Genomic DNA, 24,065 nt, shown 5'->3' on the forward strand with positions numbered 1-24,065 from the left:
CGGCCAGAAGTGGAAATTCTACACAACAGGGGGGTGATCTCTTCAGTGCTGCTTTCTGAGCTTGGCTTCACAACTCAGTATTTGACATAAGTATCATCAAGCCTTCCCGCAGCGATGGAGAAGACAATCTCAACTGCTGTCTGCTGGTCTACGGGCAGAGAACAGGAATGAAGTTTCTTCTCAGCTAAAGCTCTGAAATACGCTTGTAAGGAAGCTGGAAATTCCCTTCCCAACACTTTATATTTTTATTCCCCCTTTCTGTGAGAGAGGAAGCGTTTTTCCCATCTGACCTCGCCTGGACACGGGCCGCATGTCGTGTGATTGACCCGGGAGCCCCTATTTCCCACAGCCCCTGCTTGAACACACAATGCACTTCCAGGTCCTGGGTGACGGTGTAAAGTTCAACCAAGGATCACTCTGTTTAGCTGTGCTAGGGGCGGGTAATCCCAGTGGGTCAAAATGCTCACAGTTAAAGAGGTTACAGGCTTTTCCAAGGGAGTATTTAAATTCCGCCTGTCAAACAACTTGCACGGAAGAAATTTATGGGCTCTGCCAGGAGTACATTAAATCGCTGTTTTCGTGTCCTTAATTTAGTAGCATGCATCGTTTTCATGTTGCCTTAAGAGAATAATTAATCTGTGGCAAATTCATGCCCACAAAAATGATATATAGGGATTTTAAAATGCAACAAGAGTGAAGAAATCGAAGGAGTCACATGTTGATGAGAGACACATCAAGAAGGCTCTTGGCAAAGCCATCGGGCCTGATCTTTTCAGAAAGTCGCCTAAGGGACTCAAAACCTGCTTCATATTCAGTTTAATGTGCACAAAAAAACCCAAACCACCACTTGCAGACTTTACACATTAAAAGGAGGATAAAAAAAAATAACAGGCAAAGCTTTTTCTCAGGGCCTCAACAACAAGTCTGAAAATGAGGAAGTTTGGTATTACAACTTTCCAGAAAGGCTCAATGTCGCTCCCTGACACTATTGTTCTGCACCTCAGTGTGTTATACAAATGCAAGTCTGATAAATTAAGGGCTTCACAGATTGTTTTCTTTCCATTTACAGGAGAAAAAGCAGTGCAGGAACACAAGTGACATCTTCTGCGAGACTGAGCCCGCTTCGGTTTCTGTGGTTGCTGCCCACGTGTGACAAGGGAGAGGTCTCAGCCAGGCAGTGGCTGGAGCAATGTCACATCTAGGACACGATAAGCATTGCTCAAATGCCCGTAATTGAAATACCAAAACCGAGACAGCGTTTCTGCTCCCTACCTTTTTGATAAAGCAAGTGTTTCCATTGACGGAATGTAAGTCTATTCCAAACAAAAGGAGAATGAGGACGGCGCCTGGGGAGAGTGGGATAATCCTTACCGAAGCAAGTTCTTCGGCTGGAGCTCAGGTTCAACTCTCTGACCTTGACAATCCCCACTGCAATAATGGGCTGCTCCCATCTGCGAAATATTCCACATCCACTAAAATACCTCAGATGTTGTTTACACATTTCAACCCCTCCTCCCACCTCCTGCTACCCCCTAAGTGACTGCCAAACCCCTGTGGGCAACAGGCGACAGGGAGCAACCCTCCGAGACAGTCTGTGCACGGGCAAGGCTCACTTAGAACATTAAACGTGAGCAAAACAGCTTAAAAACAAATTAAGGCAACTTTCTCTACCCACGGTTTTCTCAAGCAGAGAATTGGAAAGAAAAAAGTATGAGATGGCTAGTCTGAGGATTTTCATTTTTTGATGCTGGAGGAGGAACAAAAGCCAGGCTTTCAATATGAAGAAGCGTAATAATACTGGCCTTGGTACTTACACTCTTGGTTTTCTTAAACAGCTGAATAAATCAGACATGCTCCTAGGACCATCACCAATCATCATATAAAAGGAAAATGTTTATTGGGGCAATAAACAACCAATCCCGATGTCTCACATCAAGTACGACTGGCCAAAAGAGAAGACAGAAAAGAAGAATCACAGAGCCACAGAACTGTTGAGATTGTAAAGGGCCTCTGGAAGTACTCTGAAATGCCTAAATATTACGACTAAAACTGAACACAACATAAATACTTGGCTGGATCAGGCTCGAGACTTGTCTCCCAAATGCACAGCGGTGTGCACAATTCTGCTTGCTGTTTATTTTGGTAGCAGGACTGGTGCCGACGTGGCTATTGCAGGAGTGAGTAGGGTAAAAGCATCATCCTGGTTGAACACTAAGTGCCAGACAAGCAGCACGCTGTTCAGCTCCAGTATATACGTTGCAGGGACTAACAACTGCAAGAAGAGAGAGGAAAGCCAGAGAAGTCTAAAACCTGTTTGCGGGGAGCTCCACCACCTCTTCATTATCAGCAGTTTCCAGACCAAGCCTTTGTCTGCCTCTGTAACCCCCTTCCCACCCACACACATTCCTTTCCACCAGTGCAGCTTTATTTGGCTTATCATTATCTTTTTGTTAAACTCACTTAATTGGCGCATTTAACTATTTAAGTTCCTTAATAGTCCCTCTGATATAACTTGTTTACTGAAAAAGCAGTCGTAGCCTTAAGTATTACATTTCAAAACAGCATCTAAATTGAGAAAGGTCTTGGCAGCTCCAGTGTCCAGCTGAGCTCGCGCCATGAACTCACACGCGCTTCATGAAACACCAGGCACGATAAGGCAAAGCTGGACTTGGCGAGCTGCAAAACCGCCCCAAAGTCTGCACACAACCAGGGTATTTCCAGAAAGCCAATGTCTCTTTTCTCAGGAGCTCCTTTGAGACGACACAGCTGCATCCCCCTGCAGTGACCTCTGCTGCCTGCACTGGGTGCACTGCAGACAAGGGTCTGTGCTGCTCAAAGCGTGACTGCTTCAGCTCACCACATACACTGCACCTGGTCTAAATGTCCATAGCTGGATCTATCAGGAGTCTAAGGAAGAAAATCCCAAGTGGGAGAGGTGCCAGCAAAACCCCTAGTGCTAATCTAATTATGTCAGGAAGAGAAAAAATTATATATATATATAGCTTTGGCAATTTGGTTTTACTTGGGAAGCTGCTGCAAGCTTTGCACACACACAAATGCACCAACCTCAGGGCACCATCAGCTGCATCCACGTGGGGAACTTTGTCAGTACAAACCCCCCAACTTTTAATAGTGTAGCCAGAGTCCACTTAGACACTATCCAAGGCAGCACGGCCAGCTTCGATCTGGAACGGGAGGCTTTTCCCTTCTTGGTGAGTGTTAGTGCTGGGCGACTGGGGACAGCGGGATGGGTTTTGCTCCACAAGAATTACTTTACTACTGAAAAAATCCTAGCAGACTGAAGTGGTAAAGCAGGTGTAGCACGACGGGTAACGCTGAGCCGGGTACCCACGTGTCGAGGCATCTGCAAAAGCACAAAGGGCTCGCCCAGGAAAAGCAGGACAGCTAAGGGGATAACCCCTCCGCATCCTTCGCTGGTCAGCACAGCACTACCAGCTGCGAGCTGAAACCTGTCACACGATATAACCCAAAAGCAAGGGCTTTGCTTTATTGCCAAACCCATTTGTAACTTCTGGAAGGGAACGGTAAAGCCCGCCCCAAATACAGGGAGGGAAATTGGGAGAAAAAAATGAAACAACAAAAAAACCCACAAAACCAACGAAATAAAACATAAAAAAGCTCATATAATGCCACATGTTCTTAATCCAGAAGTGTTTCCCCGTGACTCCACGCTCTTGGGAGCAAGGCAACGCACGAGGTGTCTCCTGCAAGGCTTTGGCAGAGAAAAAGCTCCACGGCTTTGCCTGCCGAGCTCTGCCTCTGTCGGTGAAAACAGGACGTTTCTGACACGGTAACAACGTGGGTTAAACTCCTCGCATGACCCAGGCGAGCTGTGGATTTAACACATTAACATGTTCTACCAGGGGAAAAGCTGAAGTATTTTTAGCATGGTCTGAGTGTTTGTCTCAGTACTGTTCTGGCCTTTTTTGGAATTTTTCACTCTGGAAACAAATACAATACCCTTTGCAATAGTGAAACACCACCTATTTTCTTTTATTGTTTGCCACAAAGATAACTGCGAGTTGTACTTCTGAACACATTAAAGGAGAAACATAAATCAGCTACTTTTGACACAGCTTTTCCCCTTCGCACCACCAGACAGTTCACTTGCTGTTTCCCTAATTCCTGCCTGTGCCCCCGGCCTTTCCTACTTACGTGCTGAGCTCTGACGAAATCTCAGAGGAGAAAAGGCTTTTCTTCATTACAAATATCTGTCCCAGGTTGTTGCTTGAAGGCAATGACACCTCGCTCTGCTGTTTGGAATGGTGTGTGGGCACAGCAAGAGGGGTCAATGCAATACACTTGCAAACTGCATCACACGCAGCTGCCCTCGCCTCCTGCACATCACCCTGATGTCCAAGATGCATTGGGGAGAAGCATCTGACAACAGTGTGTTTGTTCTTATCACATGGAAAACCCATGGCTGCATTATCACCCCCACCGTGCTGTGGGGAGAGCCCACCACGTTGGAGTTGGGTATAAAGGAGGAGATGGGGCTTAAGCACAAATGTAACAAGAACTGATGCAAACCAAGTCTGAGGACTGAAAAGGGACTCACATGGAGTGAAGGAGGGACTCTCCCCCTCTCCTATTTTCTATCCTATTCCAAATAATATCCCTTCCCTCCTCCCCTCTGGCTGACATGAGGATAAGCATGCAACACAACCATAAGGAACAGAGAGATGTCCGACAGCCCGGGATGTCTGACACGCTGCTGCAGGCAGCGCGCCCAGGTACCGGCAGTGTCCAGGCCACATACAAGCGACCCATGGAAACAAGGAATTAATGGTGAGAGAGGCTCCTGTGGCTGCAAAAAGGAGCCTGGGGTTGGTCACCTGCTCCCAGCTGAAGGGAGAGGAGAACAAGCCTTGTGTTTGTCCCAGTTCTTCTCTCCTCCTCTTCGGAGATGGTCATCACCACTGCTTCTGGAGCCGGGGAGGAGATGGGGCCAGGGGCTGCAGCTGGAGGCTCGGATTCATCTCTCGGGCAGCAGGACGAAGAAGATGGTCTTGAGGAGGTGCCCAAAGCTGCAAACAGCAGCCACGAGCCAGTGGGAGCGAAGGCTGGGGTCAGTGTTCACCACGCATTTTGTGATGTCTGCCTAATGAGGAGGGAACAGAGATCATCAGAGATGCCCTGAGCCGCACCAGCCACCGCTGGGGACTCTCCCGACCGCACAGCCCTATGCCACCACTGCCACAGCACCGGCAGCAGCCACAAACTCTTGCTCTGACACCTCCATACCCTGCAAGTTAGTAAATCAGGCTCAAGAGCTCTGCGAAACACACTTGCTTCATTCTGCATTAACAAGGTGAAGCACCCCCCCTTTTCAGCCACCTCTGGGGAAAGAAGCTCTATGGGAAGATTGTCAAGCATTTTCCATTTTGAATAGCTAAATAAAAAACCCACATTCTTCCCCTTTTCAAAAGAGCTAGGAAGCCTTGGCAATACCAGCATTCTCATCCTTCTCTGTAAAGCAAGATGCTTCCCAGAGGTTGTCCTGTTTAATATCAGCTCAAGTTTCTTGCACTTTTTCTCTTGCCTTAATGTTTTATTTGGAACTCATTCAAGCAAGCCAACCCCCAATTTAAATTTAAAGCAATGCAAGCTTTGTTTGTGGAAATATGTATGTTGGCAGAGATGCCTCCCAGACGCGTGGGCCAGATTTAAAGATTGCTTGGGCAGCTGGTTTCAAGTATTAACAAGAGTAGAAGCTGGTCTGCGATGAATACAAACCAACAACAACCCAGCAGATTAATGAAGACAGGATCTCAGCTGGCATTGGGAGGAGAAGGTGGAAAATACCTGGAGGGTAAAGTGAACAGGACAGAAGCAGATGATAGAAAATTGCATCTTCTGGTGGGGAAAACAAAAGCAGAGGGAGTCAGGCTCTCAAATCTAGGACGTTCCTCCCATAGAACGGGACACGAGAGCTGCTGAATACTCCAATAATATTTTCCAGTATTTCTGCCTGTGTTCAAGATGTGGGTGAGCCTGACTGACCTTGGGAATAACTGGAAGAAAACAAAAGGGGAACCGAAAGGACAAACCGCTGTGTCTGATTAGCAAACGCAGCCACGCTAACCAACTCCACTGTCATAGCTGGAGCAAAGGGCTGTTGCCAGCAGCTCCCACGCAGCAACAGGAGATGCTGCAATGTGGTACTGGTGGTCACAAGTCCTTCATCTGTACTGTGGAGGAAAGCAAAATGGGTCTGCCTAAATCCTTTCAGTGATGGCTTAGCAAAAGTCACCCTATTTGCATTTTTGAAAGTCTGAACCGATTAAACCTGTCCAATTTTAGGGACCAGCATGTCCCTAAAACAGGGTTGTGTCAAGCTGCCTTTTCAGTCATGACGTGCAAGTAGCTGTCTGATAACATATGCAGATGTTAGCGTAGCTGATCAGTAAGAAACCTAAGCTCTGAAGGGCTTGAGTGCCTCACGTGAACCAGTATAAGGCCCCAGTATGCACGCTGGATTGATTATAGGTGCAGAGGGTTAACTTCCATCTGAGAAAACGTGAACTCCTTAGAGTTGCCCTATGCCCTGCCAAAAGCAACGACCTCTCTGCAGCTAATCGAGAGGAGCTGGAGCCAGAACCGCTTACAGATGTGTATGGTGCTTGCTTAGACAAACAAAAGTGCTCAGCTGTTTAACAATTGCCTTAGCTATTGTTATCCAAATAAAGCATACCTGATAAGGCACTGGAATTGAACATTTCAAAGCTAGTTAATAAAGCAGGTCTTTGAGTCTTGCGGGGCATTGATAAACTCCTGCAACAGCAGTTTGATCTTTGCCTGTTAATTGTTCAAACAAGTTCAAGTCACATGCTCTTCTTGCTAGCAAATGTATGTAACAGCTGCTAAAAAGATAATAATCGTTCTGTTCTACTGTAAAGCCACTTCTGAGGCTGCAAACTCTCCCCAGGGAGAGACGATGCCTCAAAGGGTTGAAAATTTCTTGTGTCTCTTAGGAGATTTGTTTTGGGTTGGGCTTTGGGGAGTGGAGGCTTTCTCCACCCTATGGAAGAAGTATGGGAACCTACTGCTGAGTGGAGACTTCCAAATGCCTTTCCAAGGTCCCCACAGCGGCTTTTCAGGAAAACCTCAGAGGGTAAGGTGGTTCCTCTTGGCAGCCACAACCTGAGATGATGTGTAAGAGACGGGGGCCATGTGCACGGGGGAAACAAGGGCTCCACGCCAACAAAAAACTGCCAACAGCCAGGCAGGCAGCAGATGAAAGGGTCCCCATGCAGAGCTGGTTCCTCCGGCCCATTTGTGAACAAGGCTGGGAAGTGTCACGCTGCAGTGCCTGGAGCAAGAGGAAGAACATTCAGGGAAGCACAGCACAAGATGGCAAGATAACTAAGCAGCCTTTCACCAGACTGAGGGAACCACTCATTTCTCAAGGGAAAATATCTCCTTGTTGCAGCCTAACATTGTGGATAAGGGTACCGGAGACAGGCTGTAATCAGCACAACCCGGCGGCTTTTACAGTCAGTTTGTTTGATTGGTGGCAGTGAGATTGGCTTCCCTTTCCTAGGGCCAGATCCTGAGAGCAAGCAGCGCTGGTTCCGGAGCTCCAGTCGAAATGCGTTGGCTGCCCAAAGGGGACGATGGGCACAGGAGTTTGCAGCGGACAGGGCTTATCTCAGCTGCAAAGAGCCGCTTCTGGACTGGGGATGGGGGTTGTGGTTTGTTTGCTATGCAACAAACTTTGCAGAAATACCCATTTGGAGCTACCAAAACACCCTGTTTTCAACTCTGATATTGTGATACAAAAATTAAACCAAGATGCCAACTTAGCAGAACATGCATGTTTTACCAGAACAAAGGAAAAATATTAGTTGGAGACTAGGAAGAGGCACATTCCTGTGCAACATTTCAATTTTAATGAAACTAGATTTTTTCCAAAGGAAAAAATGTTTCAGAGAATACATTTCAACCAGATCTACAGGTACCCAATTAAAATAAACCTCAAATGATACTCAGGCAGAGATTTCACAGGCAGGAACAGTGCTACTTAATCAGTTGCTTTCCCAGGATTTCCTTCACCTACTTTGGTATGATTGTTTGTGTGGACACAAAATTAAACAGGTCAGGGCATTCAAGTCAAAGGTGACTTTTCGGCCGAGTCAAACAGCTCCCTGACCCAGTTGGCCTCAAGGTCGCAGAGTTTTAGAGATGATCTAAGGTGGAAATGACGCTTTGTAAATGCAAGAGATGCAAAATCAGAACAAAGCTACTTTTCCAGTCGCCTTCCATCCAAAAGGTGCCTTCACTCCTGGAGAAACTAGGTGGCTGCATCAGCTACAGGCACAGGTGGGAGGGAGGTCTCAGCACAGAGGAGCAATACTCAGTTTGGAAGAAGCCACCCCAGGGTGTGTGGGGTGGGGAGCCTGACCAGTTCCCAACAGCTCAGGAATAAATATCCCTTCTTGGAAAGGCAGAAAATTGCTGCCGAGGCTCCGTCTGCAAAGAGCACATGCCTTGGGAACAAGACGTCCCGTGAGATCAGTGGTGTCATATGGCAATATTTAGCTCCAGGCAGCATCTGCCAGGCCGCACACCAAAGTGCTTTTGGGTGCGTCGCTCCAAGGTGCATCTGGATCCAGGCAGGCACAGAGACCCCGGTACACACACCCACCGCCCGGCTGCAGCCGCTGCCATAGCCCGTCACCTCAGGCTATGGGGAGGCCATGAGAAACACGCTCGGCTATTGCGCAGCACCAAAGTTCTTGCTCTAAACCATCCTTCACAGGAGCAGTGTGTTTGCCGTTGGGTATAGAGAGCACCAAAGAAATTAGATGCTCAAAGCCACATGATACGGAGCCACCCTGCAATGCAGAGCAGCACCCTCCCTCACCCATGGTCTCCGAGCAGTGACAGAGCCACGAGCCCTCCTACTCTCAATGGGTGTGATGAGTGCCCTTCAAACCATAGATAAGCTACAGTTTGAGCTACATCACAAGAAGCTATTCGTGGATCAGGCCAGGGAATGGCACAAACCACCAGGGTTGTTAAAACCCTCTAGAATTCCTTAAAGTGGGAAGTCACATTAATATACTAAGCTTAGACTTGAGGAACTGCGGGGCAGTGGATGAAAAAGGAAATAAGTTGACAGGCCTCATTCAGTTTCTAGAAAACAGCTCCCCGAGATAGTGACCCCTGTTTGCAGTATCCCACTATGGCTGGCTGGCAGCTCCAGAGACATTCAGGTCAGGAACAAAGAGGCTCTGGTGGGTCAGGACTGAATTAGTCTGAGGACCAGAGTGGCTGATGTTGCCGAGGTCGGGACCACGAGGCAGCAGCGGAGTTATACTGAGTCTAACACATGTGTAAGCAGGACAGTGGTGGCCACGGGGCTTCGGACGAGAATCTTATGCAACATTTTTCTGCATAAAGCTGCAGAGAGGGCACTCTTTCATCAACTGGCATATTTTCTGGTCTGAGTGTGTGGAAGCAAGCTTGATCAGAGAGCATCTCTTACCCAGCCTCCTCTCTTTTTCAGCCAAGTCACCAAGCTCTTGCGGACGAACTCTCCCAGGCAGTCTACAATGGTGTGAACCATGGCTGGCTGTGCGTGCCGCACGCAGTCCACCGCCAGCCCCGCCGCCACAGCGTACAGGGACACCACCTTGCCCCACGTTATGCCTGTGGAAAGAAGAAAAGTAATTCAAATTTACACACGCACAGAGCTCAGTCTTGAATAACCAAGGGAAACAGCTTTCCTTCATCACACATGCCCATGCTACATGCATGCAGTTCCCGGTTCAGGTGCAGCCGCAGTTCTGCACCATGGGGGAAAAGAAATATGATGGAAACAGGACTGGGGAAACCTCTCCACCTGGAGAAACAGGATTAAACAGTCTGACTTGGGCACACTTTGACCCCCTCTCAGCACTGGGTGCACAGCTTTGGAGAAAGCAGCCCAAAGGCACCACCAAAATTGGGAAGCTGTGCAGCACCATGGTTTATATTGCCGTTAACTCTCAGCCATGCACGTGCAGCACAGGAGGCGATTGAATTCAAAGAGTTTGAGCAACCTAGGATTTTTGTCACCAGCACAACTCTTGAACACCCTTAAAACAAAGCAATGTGGAACTCAGAGCAGATGAGATAAGCATCTTCAGTTGGTTCTACCATGACACAAGAGCAAACAAGGGAGGGGAGGCTCTAGGGCCATGAGGGGTGGCTTCCTCCGTGATGTGAGGAGTACATCTCAGTCTCCACATGAAAACCAGGTGGCTTCAAGAATTCTGCCACTCTGTCTACAATACTTAACATTGCACGTCCTATCCTACGGAAGGCAGCACAGGGATGGGGTGTCAGTCAGTTATCTAATCTCCTGGAAAACAGTCTCCCTGCTAGACTGACCTGTCAGCAGCGAACGCCCCGTGGAAGCTGTCCCAGCAGCAGTCATCCCCCTGTTAGTGCTGGCGGTAAGCGCTCCAGCTCAGTTCTGGATACCAGCCAGCATCCCTGGGTCTCCCTCACACTTTGCCAACACCACTGGGCATAAATCCTCTGTGCTTGAACATTGCAGCCTGCAGTCCCTCATTGGGCTTCTGTCAGGCCCAGTGACATGGAAATGTCACTTCTGCACCCATATTGAAGAACTATCTCAGAACAACAGCACTGGATTTGCTTTGGATCCACTAGGAAGTTTAATTCCCTCCCTTACTTCATTATAGAATCACAGAATCACAGATGGTTTGGGTTGAAGGGCCCTTCCCAGCTCCCCCAGTGCCACCCCTGCCATGAGCAGGGACATCTTCACCAGCTCCGGTTGCTCAGAGCCCCGTCCAGCCTGGCCTGGGATGTCTCCAGGGATGGTTCATCCACCACCTCTCTGGCCAATCTGGGCCAGGCTCTCACCACCCTCAGGGACAACAATTCCTTCCTCATGTCCAGCCTGAATCTCCCTCCTTTAGTTTAAAACCATCACCCCTTGTCCTATCACAACAGGCCCTGCTCAAAAGTCTGTCCCCATCTTTCTTATCAGCCCCTTTTATGTACAGAAGGGCTGCAATGAGGTCTCCCTGGAACTTCTCTTCTCCAGCTGGACACCCCCAACTCTCTCAGCCTAAAATTGCTGTACCTGACAAGCATACTGTGAAGCATTTTACCGTGTTAGGTCTCTGTGGAGTCTGTCCAAGGCCTTTCCCAAATGTAGCCAGAAGCCAGGTGAAGTTTCAGTATTTAAAAATCACACAAAACCATTTGTGCTGAGTTGCAACAAATAAACAAACAGGTGAGACAAAGGAAAGGTTAGTTCAGTCACTAGATCTAAAGACCAGAAGGGGTTAAACACACAACCAGAACACCATATGTGCTCAGCAATCCATGAGCTAAGAAAGCAAAACCTTAGCTACAATTTAAATGGTCTCCTTCTTTCCTTCCTCGCACTCCCACATACCCCGATCCATCTGTCTGGGATGGAGCTCCAGACTCCTCACGCCTGTTCACACCGCAGTCATTTACAACAACTGCAGGTTTCAGAGCTTTTACACAATCCTTCCACTTACTGCCTCTAAAGGGACACTCACAGTAACGCTTTAAGGAATTTCCTAAACTTTAGAAAAGCTGTTCAAACATCAGCCACAGGAATGGCTTGTTATACTGAAATAAAACAATTCAGTGTTCAAAAAAAGCCACTTTTCACTCCTGGGTGACATAAGATCAAAAGCTACAGATGATCCTTCTGTGAGGCTCTGTAGCAACAGGAACAGCAGTAGCTCGGAGTCTCCTGTGATACTCTGTCCTTCACCAGCACTATCTCCAAGATCAGAGGAAGTTATTAATATAGCTAAATTGGCCGCTATTCTTTTTCTGGTTTTATTTTCCAAGTAGGCCCTGCGGTGTCCCTTCCCCAGAGCTGTCACTCAGGAAGTTCACTGCCGGTGTGGTATTCACACCATTTATCTGTCTTTCTCACATTGCACGTCACCATGAGAGCCAGCAGAACGAGCCAGGAAGAGGCTATGAAACCACATGAGAAAACACTAGACAGAGGCCTCCTCCTGGCAAGAAAGCGGCTGTCCTCCTGCAGGTCGATACGTCTCCACTCAATCAAGAGGCTTTCAGGGGTTACCTCTTGCTGACCACAGTCTCCTGGACCAGAGCCTCAGCTGGCTCACACGCAGCTTTAGTGTGAGCCAGTTTTTACAATCATCCATCCTTGCAGAAATGTGGCTCCTTGCATCTGGAGTTACGTGGACCAAAGTTACCCAGAAATCCAGGGAAGGGTTCACTGACTTTTTCCCAAGCTTCTACTGACAGCGCTCGCTCTTAAGGATCTTATCCCAAGCAGCAAGCGATAGGACAAGAGGAAACGGCCTCAAGTTGCACCAGGGGAGATTTAGATTGGATATTAGGAACAAATTCTTCCCCAAAGGGCTGTGGGGCATTGGAACAGGCTGCCCAGGGCTGCGGTGGAGTCACCATCCCTGGAGGGGTTTAAAAGATTCATAGATGAGGTCCTTAGGGACATGGCTTAGAGGTGGGCTTGGCAGTATTTGGGTTAAAGGTTGGATTCAATGATCTTAAAGGCCTTTTCCAACCAAAATGATCCTATGATTCTAAGCAAGTCCATTAGCTTTAAGATATTTACATGGCAGTAACTTAAACTGATAGAGGGCTGAGGCTACCCTGGTAGAGAAAGACTGCTGCAGTCTTCACTAACTTTATTTTAAACCCGAGTTTCTCCTTCTAACAGAGAAGTGCATCCACAACCTATGCAAAATAAAAGCTCAATAGACCCATGGTTTCCCTAAAACACAGGAAAGTAGTTTTCTCTACAGACCTGTTGGTCCAGGTGTCTCCTCCCAGAGAGGATGGAGAGAAAGCCCTTCAGCTCTGGCTTGTCTGTCACAGCTGCTATGTAGTGGCACCTGCTGCAGGACTTGCGTGTGGTGAACACTCCCCAGTAAATGGACAGAGCCCCTTTCCCTCTTACACAGACAGCAGAAAGAGGGCAAGTTGTTGGCCAATGCTTATCGTGGTGATGGATGCAAAGGGCTCAGCAGTCACTTCATATTATCCTCTGCTTTACCGAGCATGACTATCAGGGTCAAGCCAATCTTTCAGTCTGTTATTCCTGTTGCTGGCAGAGCCACAGGTGGGAGAGAGGAGGAGATCCCCTCCCAGTTTCTCTGTATGGAAACTCCTATAGCCATTGCTGGAGGCAGAGGACAGAGACAGCTGGTTGGGCTCCTCACCTGAGACAGCAGAGATCACGAGATCATACACAGAACCATTTTGGCTGGAAGAGACCCTCAGGATCATCGAGTCTAAACATAATTTGACTCCAGCACTAAAGCATGTCCTGAGAACCTCGTCTATGTGCCTTTTAAACCCCTCCAGGGATGGTGACTCCAGCACTGCCCTGGGCAGCCTGTTCCAATGTCCCACAGCCCTTTGGGGAAGAAGTTGTTCCCCACATCCAACCTCAGCCTCCCCTGGTGCAACTTGAGGCCGTTTCCTCTGCTCCTGGCGCTTGTTCCTGGGGAGCAGAGCCCAACCCCCCTGGCTCCAAGCTCCTTTCAGGCAGTTCAGAGATCAGAAGGTCTCCCCTCAGCTCCTGTTCTCCAGCTGAACCCCCCAGCTCCCTCAGCCTCTCCCATCACACTTGTGCTCCAGCCCCTCACCAGCTCCGTTCCCTTCTCTCCACTCGCTCCAGCACCTCAAGGCCTTTCTTAACGTTAAGGGCCCAGAACTGCCCCCAGGATTGGCGGTTGGGCCTCACCTTGAATGCCCACACCTGGTCCCTCTGCCCCAGGGGGCTCCAGCGGCCACCCGGCCCCAGGCCAGGAAGGAACAGGCCAAGCAGCCCCAGCTGCTCTTTTCCAGGACACTGACTCTGTTAACTTCTCTCTCTCAATGACTCCCTTGGCAGGGGTAGAGGAGCACAACCTACTGAGCTGGCAGTGCCTCTGCCCCCTGTGATTCCCATGCCAGGGTGAGACTCGCTTGATGCATCCCTCAGCGTAAGGTGGAATTGCATGTGGTCAGTGCAGATGAGAAGACACATTGTCTTGCTGCAAATTCCTCCACAGGTACAGCTGCCATCCACATTGGGTGAAACAGGCGCTCATCACCAAGAGAAACAACCTATCCACAGCTTCCCACTGTGCACAGGAGCTAACAAGAGGGAATGGAAAACTGGTCCAGAAAGGAGTGATCATAACAGAGAAAGTTCTGATACTTCTGCTCACAGAGATGGAACAAAAGGAGACGGAAAATATGAAGAGCTGATCAGAAGACATTTGAAAAAATTAGAAATACAAGTTGCAGTCTGAATGCCAGCCATGGAGCCCAGGGTATGTAAACACTGGCGAGCCCAGGGGAAAATGAATTAGCAGGAGAAGACCGCTCTTGAAAGTGGTGCTGCTGCTCCACTCAGCATCAGAGCTCAACTTGCAAATCAGACCTAAGACAAACATGACCAGCTGCTACATTTCAGCTGCTGGGAGGATACAGCCAGACACAATATACTCTCCTCTGGTGGAAAGAAAGAAGCCAAGAAGGACGTGCACAAGGCAGGAAGCTCAACTCATAAGGCCCAAGCGATAAGGAAGCAATGGGATGCATTTCTGACACCACTTGCTCCTGCAGAGGAAAGTGTTTCCTCCTGAGAACACATCAACCATGCACACCCACTGTACAAGGTTCACTTTAGCCCAAGAACTCATGATTAAAAACTGAGAAGCACCCAAACCCAGCCAAACGCAACATGAAGGCTTTGGGAGAGCTCTCATGCCTAGCAGCCTTTACCAACTGGAGGAATCTATTTGCTTTAGGAAAGGAAAATACATCTCCCTTTTCTTCTTCTGTTTTTCCACCAAGTGACCCCTTCCTTCTGGGATTTAATTAAACTGCTAATGTGAATGCCAGCTCGGCCAGACTCCAATCCAAAGCCTGTTGAAGTCAGTGGAAAGTCTCCTGCTGGCTGCAGAGCAGCTTTGGGCCCCACATCAGAACCAGGGCTGTTGTCACAGAGGTGATGCTGCTGCAGATCCTTCACCATCCAAAGCAGGTTGGGGCTCTGCAGTGCCAGGCTCCGCACAGACGGACTCTCCTCACTGCGAATAGCTAACACATCATATGGCAACAGGGAAGCAAGATACTGCTTGAGCCTTACCATGCCCTGTGAGCTGCTCGCCTTCTGCCTATATTCTCAGCTGTAATAGGAATTCAAGCTGTCTTTGCTACACCAGAGAAAAGCCAAACCTGAGATAACTGGGACAGACAATGCTGTAAAAAATACGGCACCATGCACTCATGCAGTAGGACCAATAAGGATGCCAGATGTCCTCAGACTCACCTTCCTGAGAGGTCCAGCAAGGTCTTGTGCTTAGTCACGGCTTGAACACAGCGAGGACGGGACATAGGCACAGCCAGAGCTACGGGGTGAAGACTCGAAACCAGACCAGAGTATGGAAGAAGGTCACGTAAAAGATTAAGGAGAAAACCTCACCAGCAGCATAGGGTCAAAATGCTCCACTCCCTTGCTGGAAAGGCATTGCGAGCGACTAATGGGGCTCCCCAAACTGCCTAGGCACTGCAGTGTCAGACTGTAGCTGTTTTCTTAATAAACTGGACAGTGAAAAACAGTCTGAGATGCTTTAGCTGTTGGTAATTGGCATAAAAACTCCAGCTGCACTTGAGTCTCCTGTTTTCCTTTGCGCAAAAAGAGCCTCTTTCCTCTGAACTGCAAAAAAAACTAGGAATGAATGTCTGGCTGCCAGACCCAGCTCCAATTTGCTGGATTTAGCATTAAATGCTGAGTGTTGAGACTGCAGTTGGGATCCAGGAATGTTAAAAATCAGCGAACTCCTCTGCCACTCAACAGCCTTCTAGCAAGAGAAATCACAATAAAGACTTGAAAAAAAAGCAGTTGAATACACAACTCACAGGTTATCCTGTTAGTTGCTCCAAGGCAGAGATGAGGAAGAGGAAAAAACAGAGCATATAGAGCACCAGGAAGGTTTGAATCCACCCCCAGTGCAGCCAGCCAGCCAGCTGTTTATGCAGCACAGTATCCCATGCGAGGGGCAGCACCAGCAGCAGAGGTTGAGCCTGGGCTTCTAGCATGTTCCCAAAATTTCCAGCATCACCAGCCTCAACAGGCTGAGCCCAGATCCCATTCTTACTACCCTGAAAACCTCAAGTTTAGAACCAAGAGTTACACTTTCTAGCTTTACTTTCAACAGAAGTATTTGAAACCATCCACACTTTTCGCTTGACTCCTGAGCTGAGAAGCTGAAGAACATAAAAAAATGCAACTCTCAATATACACGGGGGAGCACAGGACTTGCAGAGGCCAGCAGAGCTTTCTCCCCGGCATCACGTCCATGCAGCACAGCAGCACCCACAGGCTGTTGCACCTGCGGCCACCCGCTTTTCTGGCTTGATTCCCTGTGCCCCTTCATCTTCGGAGGTGGGCCAGTTCTGATGTAGTCACCTCTAGTCATCTAAGAACATCACCTACCTACCTGCAACAAAAATACCAGAGCCTGCAAACTTGACCTCTGTGTTCCTGTAAGCCCTGAAGCCAGTAAAGCTCAGCACCAAGTGACAAGACAGGGCACCTGCACTTTGAATGAGCCACACTCGGACATTCCTGCCATACTCGCCCAGCTCTTCCTTTCTGAGCCTCCACGGCTTCCCAAGCCAGCCCAGTGAAAAGGCAATCTGCATTCCAGGCATGCCCTGAAGGGATGAGGGCTGCACTACTAGCTACGGAATCCAATTCCATCCATTTCTTATGACACGGCTTCTGTTTCCCGGTTCCAGGGAGTGAATCTGCCCTGCTCAACCCACCAGGAGCCCTGCTTGAGCTTTCAGAGGTCAATTCTCTAGTGTTTCTGGAGAGGATCTGTGCTCCCCACCAAAACACACGTCGGACCTGAGTCCAGGACGTCAGCACACGGCTTCTCCGGGGTGTCAGCAGTTCCCATGCAGTTCAGATGCATACAGATGCATAGCTGATTGAGAAGATACAAGGGATTTGGGTGACAAAGCCTATTTGAAGGTACAACAGAAACCTGGATTTCTATCCCGTACCAGCTACTCCCAGCGTAACAAGAATCATGACCTCCTGGGACATTCCCATGTCAATGTCACTAGATCCCATGTTTTCACGCTACTATGCTGCCAGCAAGTGACTGTCTTTGTTTTCTCCTCCCCGCCCCTTTTTGTTGTTGTCTTTTAGCGGGGGACTTATAGAGGAGGGGGGAGGGATTTTTGGTTGGTTTGTTTCCAGCCTCTAACGCCTACTGTCCCTTCCATGGACAATACAACGAGACATTGCGGAAACCCCACAATTGTGTGAGGGGCTGGCCTGACATGAATCTCTTCATGCCAAATGTTTCCCTTCCCTTGATTCCCCACCGCAGGCAGGCAATGCTTTCAGGGGAAGCTGAGGTTCCCTCACAGGAGCGCAGTGCAGAGTGTATCTTTCCTTACCACAACTATCTCTGGGAACAGGCAGCAGAACAACATGAGCCAGCGTGTGCCCAGGTGGCCAAGAGGCCACCAGCGTCCTGGCTGGTACCAGCACTGGTGTGGCCAGCAGGCCCAGGGCAGTGACCATCCCTGTGCTGGGACTTGGGGAGGCCAAACCGCCAATCCTGGGGGCAGTTCTGGGCCCCTCACACCAAGAAAGGCCTTGAGGTGCTGAAGCGAGTTGAGAGAAGGGAACGGAGCTGGTGAGGGGCTGGAGCACAAGTGTGATGGAGTGGCTGAGGGACCTTGGGGGGTTCAGCTGGAGAACAGGAGCTGAGGGGAGACCTTCTGATCTCTGAACTGCCTGAAAGGAGCTTGGAGCCAGGGGGGGTCGGGCTCTGCTCCCCAGGAACAAGCGCCAGGAGCAGAGGAAACGGCCTCAAGTTGCACCAGGGGAGGCTGAGGTTGGATGTGGGGAACAATTTCTTCCCCAAAGGGCTGTGGGGCATTGGAACAGGCTGCCCAGGGCAGTGCTGGAGTCACCATCCGTGAAGGTGTCTAAAAGACATATAGACGAGGTTCTTAGGTCTGGTGCTAGAGGGAGGTTATGTTTGGACTTGATCATCTTGAGGGTCTCTTCCAACCAAAATGATTCTATGACTCAGGCCTAAGCAGTGAGAAAGCTCAGACGCCTGCTTGTCTGGAACAGTGAGCCTTGAAGGCCGAGGCTTGCTCTCTCTGCCTACAAGAAAAGAGAAGCAGCAACTGGAAGCAGCAGCTCCATCGCAGCCGTGGCTGTTGCTGTGGGACAGACAGCCAGGAAGAGAGGAACTCCCTTGTGATGAGTTGCTTCTGGCTCCCGGCATCAGTGACGTGAGCTGGAACAGGGGAGACTCCCATGTAATGTATCTTCTCCAGCTGCCAATGGTGAGCGAAGGAGCTTGGAATGAATGACCTCCTTGTGCAATGAGATAACACCACCTCCTAACAAGGAAGGGCAGGAGATGCCTTCTAGAATGAGCAAGAACCTGTCAGGATTATAAAACAGGGCATTTCCCTGCCAGAACAACAGAGCACAGAGGAGCCCTCATTAAACCATTAAAGCAGGGCACGCCGCCAAACTGCCCACGGCCCTTTCAGAAGCAGGCCCCACCTTGCAGGCCATTCCAGCAACACGCCTTCTCTGGGAGACGTGGCTCCATCCCATTCCTTTCCACCCAGCCCTGCCTGCAGATCTGCCAGGGCACAGTACCTGCGGTGAAAATCTGCGCGGCTACTGCCAGGAAGGCGTCCGTCACCACCGTCTCCGAGTGCAGAGAGATGTTTAACTGGCGGGCGATGTTCCGGTAGACATTGGGGCGAATGTATTCCAGCTCATCCCCTGGAAACAAACAGTCAGGAGTCAGCACACAGAACCCCGAGTCCTGCTCTCATCGTATAGGAGTTACAGCTGGGGCCACTCCACACATCCCTCCAGCCCAGGGGACTTACGCCCAGCTCCACAGGATTTTAAATAGGCAGCAGAGTGTTTCAGATCATTTAGACGCGACCTCCTGCCACCAGCTCTCTGCCGTCCTAATATCCCCTGTGCCTGGGACTCCTAAGGGGTGTGGGGACAGGCAGTGGCCCCGTACCAGTGGTGCGGCTGCAGTAATCCGGGATATAAATGAAGTTCCCAGGCTGGCTGCCTGCCTTTCCTCAGCACAGGAGACAGGCCTCAGACAAGCAAAGCCATCTCATTTTTCTTCAGAAGTGGAAAGGAGGCATGTACATCTATGTAAGCTTTTGAGAGATACACCCTTTCTCAACACCCCATCAGACTTGTACAAAAAAGCCTCAAGATGAGAGCGACTCGAGAACGCTGGAGGCTGATGAAAGCCAAGGATCCACCCAGAGCTGTCCAACATTAATTGAGCAAAGAGACTATCAGCTCAGCTATTTTATGCTCGCACAGGCACTGAGTGATGATCTCGTTCTTTCTCTCGTCCAAATTACTGAAGGGATGTTCATTTGCCTGGCTGACTTCCCAGCACCCAGGTTCCCAACACACACACAGGCATGTGCCTCTAGTTCCAGGTTGTTTTCTCCCCAGGTTGGAGGTGCTGGGCTGGCTTGAAAACCCAGACAGAAATACCAAGGACAAGCAGAGAACCACATGTTTGAGCTATGGAGCTTGGGCAACAGCGGTAAAGCTTTTCCTCTGTAGCAAAACAAACCATTTTTAAGCAGAAGAATTATAATAAATCCCAGTTTCCAATGGATTTATCTCTCTGTAGGTGTTGACAGATATTTAATGAGGGCTGCACAGCTGCTGTAGGAGCATTACACAGTGCAAACACTGCACGGGACCAAGGCCCTTTGTGCATGGAGAGTCCTATTTGGTTTAGATTTATGACACTCTGCGTCCTCCTCCTGCACAGGGTGCTCTGGAGCACCCGGGGGAAGAGGAGACTTGTCACAACAGCCTTCCGTCCCACTGCGAGACTCAGACAGCTTGTCGCCGTCCTCCTGAAAATTTCATTTCTATGAGAACAGAAAAGATGCCACCCCAGCCAGGAGCTTGTTACAGAGTCATTAGCTACTTACTGATCCTTAATTCATTTAACTGGCGTTCAGCACAGCACCGGCAAACCCCAGCTCTACAGGATTCCATAGACGAGCTCTCTGGGCCCTTTGTGCGTGTGGGATTGTCCCACACAATGTGATGGCAAGAGGAAACGCTGCAAACACATGGACAGCCCTGATAAGAGGGAAAATGACTTGCACTACTCACCAGCTGTTTTCTCCTCACAGGGAGCACACAGGCTTCCCTGTGAACGCAAGGAAATGGGGATAGCCCTGCCCATGGTTAGCTGGGATCGGTACTTGGTAGCCTGCCACCGACACAGCTTTTAACGAGCAGTGCCTGCAGGCCCAGGCTGAGATCAGGACTTGTTTTGCATTTTGTTTGGAGCCGCACATGCTGTTAAAGCAGGCCCTGCCCTGCAGCAGCCGGGCAGACAAGAGCATCAGGGCAAGAAAAGCAGCTCCAGGCTCACAGAGACTCTGCCCCAGGACCTTTCCAGCAGCACTGTTATTTTGGTGGCAGTCTGCTGTGTCCATGTTCAGATGCCCAACCGTGCACTTTGCTATATTCAGAGTAATTTCTGTGCTTCTCCTTCCTCCAGTAATCGCAAAGGAACAAGCAGGGCAGCAATGACTGTGCCCAGACGCAGAAGCTCGGTGCAGAGGTGAAAGGATGCTTGTCTGGCTCTCGGCCACAGGAGAGACAAGTTCAGATAAACCAGAGCTCTGACACACACGGCAGGTTGGTCTGGGGTGGCCATACCATTAGGTTTTACCACCTCTGACTCATTAATTGCACAAATTAGCTGCTAAGCCTCCCTGAGCTGACAAGGTCTCCCTCCCCAGGACTTTGCAACTGCAGCGCCTGGGCCCAGCACCTCTGCCAACCCCCCGGCCACCGCATCGGACTCATCAGCCGTGGCACGTGCAAAAGGGCTCGGAAATACTCTATCATGGAGAAAAAACTGGCCTGGCTTGTTGCACAGCTAAGGATTTCCTGGCAGGTGGCTGGATACCCCTGGCCTCGTACAGGTTATAGCAGCAAAGGAGAAAAGAAGATGACAGGCCATGTGGCAGGCAGCGTTTCTGAACAAACAGTTCGGAAACAACATTTCGTCCTAATCAGGAGGACTGCTCACCCGTCTTGTGGCATGGGTGCCACACGGTGCTCTCCAAACAGATTTGCTCAGGGAAAGTGCCAAGTTCCTGAGACTGTCAGCCAAATCTTTCCATCTGGACATGAATAAGGAACAGGAGAGTCATCCAGGAGACGCCTTCAGATCCCGTCTGCCACCTGCTTGCCCTTTAACGTGCTCCTGGCCACCCACAGGAGATCTGGTTGAAAGCAAACAAATCTCAACCCCCAACCCAGGCAGAGAAGAAATGGAAGACAAAGAGGGGGTGAGACAGAGAGAAGAACAAAAAAACCCCAACCAACCAAGAAACCAAACAACCACTGGAAACAAAAACAGAAGTCAACATAGGAGAGAAAAAGTGAAAAAGAATGAATGAAAGAAAGTTAGCTAAAAGAAACACACTTATGCCTTTAAAAGAAATCTGTGCTAATATCAAACAGAAGTAGAAATAAAGGGGAGAAAGTGGGGAGCTCAGCCTGGTCCTGAGTTGACTAGGCCCAGCTAAAGGTTACTTCAACAGACTTATTTGAGCTTTCATGTAATTAAATCAGATGCAAATGTTCACGGTAGTTTCCAAGCCAGATGTCAACTAATACCTGAAGACAAGAGGGATGTTGGAAGCAGCTTCCAAGAATGAGGGAGTCGAGATCCCAAAAGACAAACAGCTTGGCTTGGGCAGGAGGCTCAAACCTACAGCAAAAGGCCTGGCAAGCACCGGCGTCGAGAGGGTGCTCCTGGCACCAGCTCATCTTCACACAGCATCCCACAGGCATGACCTGCAAATCCCTCTCCCCGCAGCCTCGGCGTTAACCTGGCCATGACAGGGGCTGGCGCAGAGTCTGCCAGGCAACGCCAGCCAACTCCTCCTTGCTCCAGCAAAAAGCAAGAAACGCACGTCTTCCGGAGCAATTAAGGTAGGCAAAAGGAAAATTAAGCACACTGTCATTGAAAGTATTTTTTATAAGATCTCTAATGCACATGGTCTAAGCAACTACCTCCAAATTAAATGTCCTTGCAGCTGGGTGAGGAATGGATGAAGCCCAGGTCTAGAAGTAGCAGTACTCTTACTAGATTCCAAACTTGGGTTGTGTCATGGCAGCCAAGTCACCTGCGTCTGGAGAAGACACTGCAAGACCCGCTAAAATGCCAAGTTGAGAAAGACTACTGAAACTACTGTGAAAACTTATGCAGATAATATTAGTTTGCTGTTGGGCTTTCTTGGACTGCATCACACTTTAAAGTTCTTGCAAGTCCTCGGAAAAAAGTAGCTCTACGGAAACACTGCGCTGAGCGGTGTTCCAAGGGACTGGGGAAACGCGGGTAAAGGAGCCGTTTAGGGAAGATCAGCAAAACCAAACCGCTAATAGCAGAGAATAAAATCCTCTGTATCATCACATGAAAAGCCTCTGGGCACCCATCAGTTCCAGGTCTGAATTGCTCCCCCGGGTCTGAGGGACTCACCCAGCCGCAGCAGGATGGTGGACACCTCAGCCAGCTTCCCGCCAGGCACCAGCGTGCCGGGCTCGGCTTTGCTCCAGCTCACACCCGCTCGGATCAGCCTGGAGTTGATGTAGTCTCTGCACAGAGCCTTGGCTTGGGACACCAGCTCCTTGTCAGTGGGAGACCTGTCAAAAACCTCCATCACCTCCGCGGCAAAGACCGAGGAACGGCGCAGCACTTCCATCCTCGGCCGCTGAGCCCCCACCTCGGGACGGCTGAGAACCTGCTGAGCGATCCTCCGCTCCCTCGCTTTGTCACAGCTCCCGGCAGCTATTCTCAAAAGGCCAGTTTTTCATTTTACCTGGGTGAACAAAAGCACCTGTAAGTCCTCTAGCATTGCAAGGATGTAAATCAGAAGCCCAAGTATTCTACCTTACAGTTACGCTAACATCAGTAGTATCATAGTTGGAAAGCATCTGTCTCAGTGCATCTTATAGACAAGAGGCAGCGTGTCCTGTTTTCCAGCCCCTCTGACTGTCCCTGGCAGCAGGACCCACCCAGGAGGGCTGCGCTTTGGGACTATCAAAGCGTTTCCTCTTGTCCAGTTCAGATTCAGCAGTCCTAGAATTGCCCTTTGGAGAGACTGGATGGTCAAGAGCGTGGAAACAATTCATAGAATGTGTAGACAATCTCAGCTTGTTTCAATTAAACTGGAAAAAAACCCTGAATCTCAAATACCAGCTACAGTAACTTCAACCAGATGTCAACAGACATTCCAGCTCAGTAGGTCATGAATCTTTCTGCAGAAATGGCACAGTTGCAAGAACAGGGGTGCGGGAGCATTTGAAATGCCTGACTGCAGACAGTTTACCACATTCTCAGTTTAGGTTTCAGTTCTGCCACTCTTTTTCTCTTTCTTTTTTTCCCCCAAAGGAGCATGCATGCTACTTCTCAAAAACCTTACTAACAGCACAGAGCAAAACAGGAGAGCAGATTTAACATTTTTTTTCAGGTGTGAATGCCTAAAGAAAAAATTCAGAATTTCTTCAGTCACCTGAATTCTGTCGATATGACTTTTTAGCACAGTGCTGCTTTTGAGTCAGACCAGTCTTTACTCAGATGTTAGTATTTTTCAGCCCCCAGTTCTAGACATCTACTTACAATAACGATTTTCAAATGAAATAAAGCCGGTTGTTTCTGTTTTATTTTTCCCGATGAAAAACATATTTACCTCTCATCTTGCACTTTTCCCCCCTCAGTGATCTCTCTTTGCGTTTGGTTTCACGCTGCTTTGGCTGGTCTGCATCAGTGGACACCTGGGCTGGGGTTCAGAGGACACTGCCACAGCAGCCGCCTGCACCGCGCTGGCTCCATCACCCGGGCATCCCGGTACCCTCGCTCCTCCGGGATCCTCTGCTGCTTTTAAGGGACCCAGGGGGAGAGGAAAGCGTCTGG

At 49.4% G+C, this 24,065-nt stretch overlaps 1 protein-coding gene across 2 annotated transcripts; it reads right to left on the reverse strand.

The window, feature by feature from the left end:
• Positions 1 to 871: 871 nt before the first annotated feature.
• Positions 872 to 24,065, reverse strand: BOK (BCL2 family apoptosis regulator BOK). 2 transcript variants are annotated; one of them, XM_082055913.1, is made up of 5 exons: positions 23,842 to 24,065; positions 22,632 to 22,971; positions 18,722 to 18,850; positions 9,512 to 9,675; positions 872 to 5,118 (listed from the first exon to the last, which is right to left on the reverse strand). In XM_082055913.1, the coding sequence occupies exons 2-5, from the start codon at positions 22,852 to 22,854 to the stop codon at positions 5,098 to 5,100; spliced, it is 537 nt and encodes a 178-aa protein (XP_081912039.1). In that variant the 5' UTR covers positions 22,855 to 22,971; positions 23,842 to 24,065; the 3' UTR covers positions 872 to 5,097. The 2 variants fall into 2 exon arrangements, with proteins under 2 accessions (XP_081912039.1, XP_081912038.1); XM_082055912.1 differs by having other exon boundaries at positions 874 to 5,122.

Source organism: Streptopelia decaocto (assembly GCF_964273445.1).
Source record: "Streptopelia decaocto genome assembly, chromosome: 6".
In the NCBI taxonomy this organism is placed as follows: Eukaryota; Metazoa; Chordata; class Aves; order Columbiformes; family Columbidae; genus Streptopelia; species Streptopelia decaocto.

Excerpts from the sequence above, each read along its gene's own strand:
- BOK (XM_082055912.1), bottom strand. The coding sequence starts at position 22,854 with ATGGAAGTGCTGCGCCGTTCCTCGGTCTTTGCCGCGGAGGTGATGGAG. Across the intron at positions 18,851-22,631 it reads CACCATCCTGCTGCGGCTGG|GGGATGAGCTGGAATACATT; the intron begins GTGAGTCCCTCA and ends GTTTGTTTCCAG. Across the intron at positions 9,676-18,721 it reads CGCGCAGATTTTCACCGCAG|GCATAACGTGGGGCAAGGTG; the intron begins GTACTGTGCCCT and ends TTCTTTCCACAG.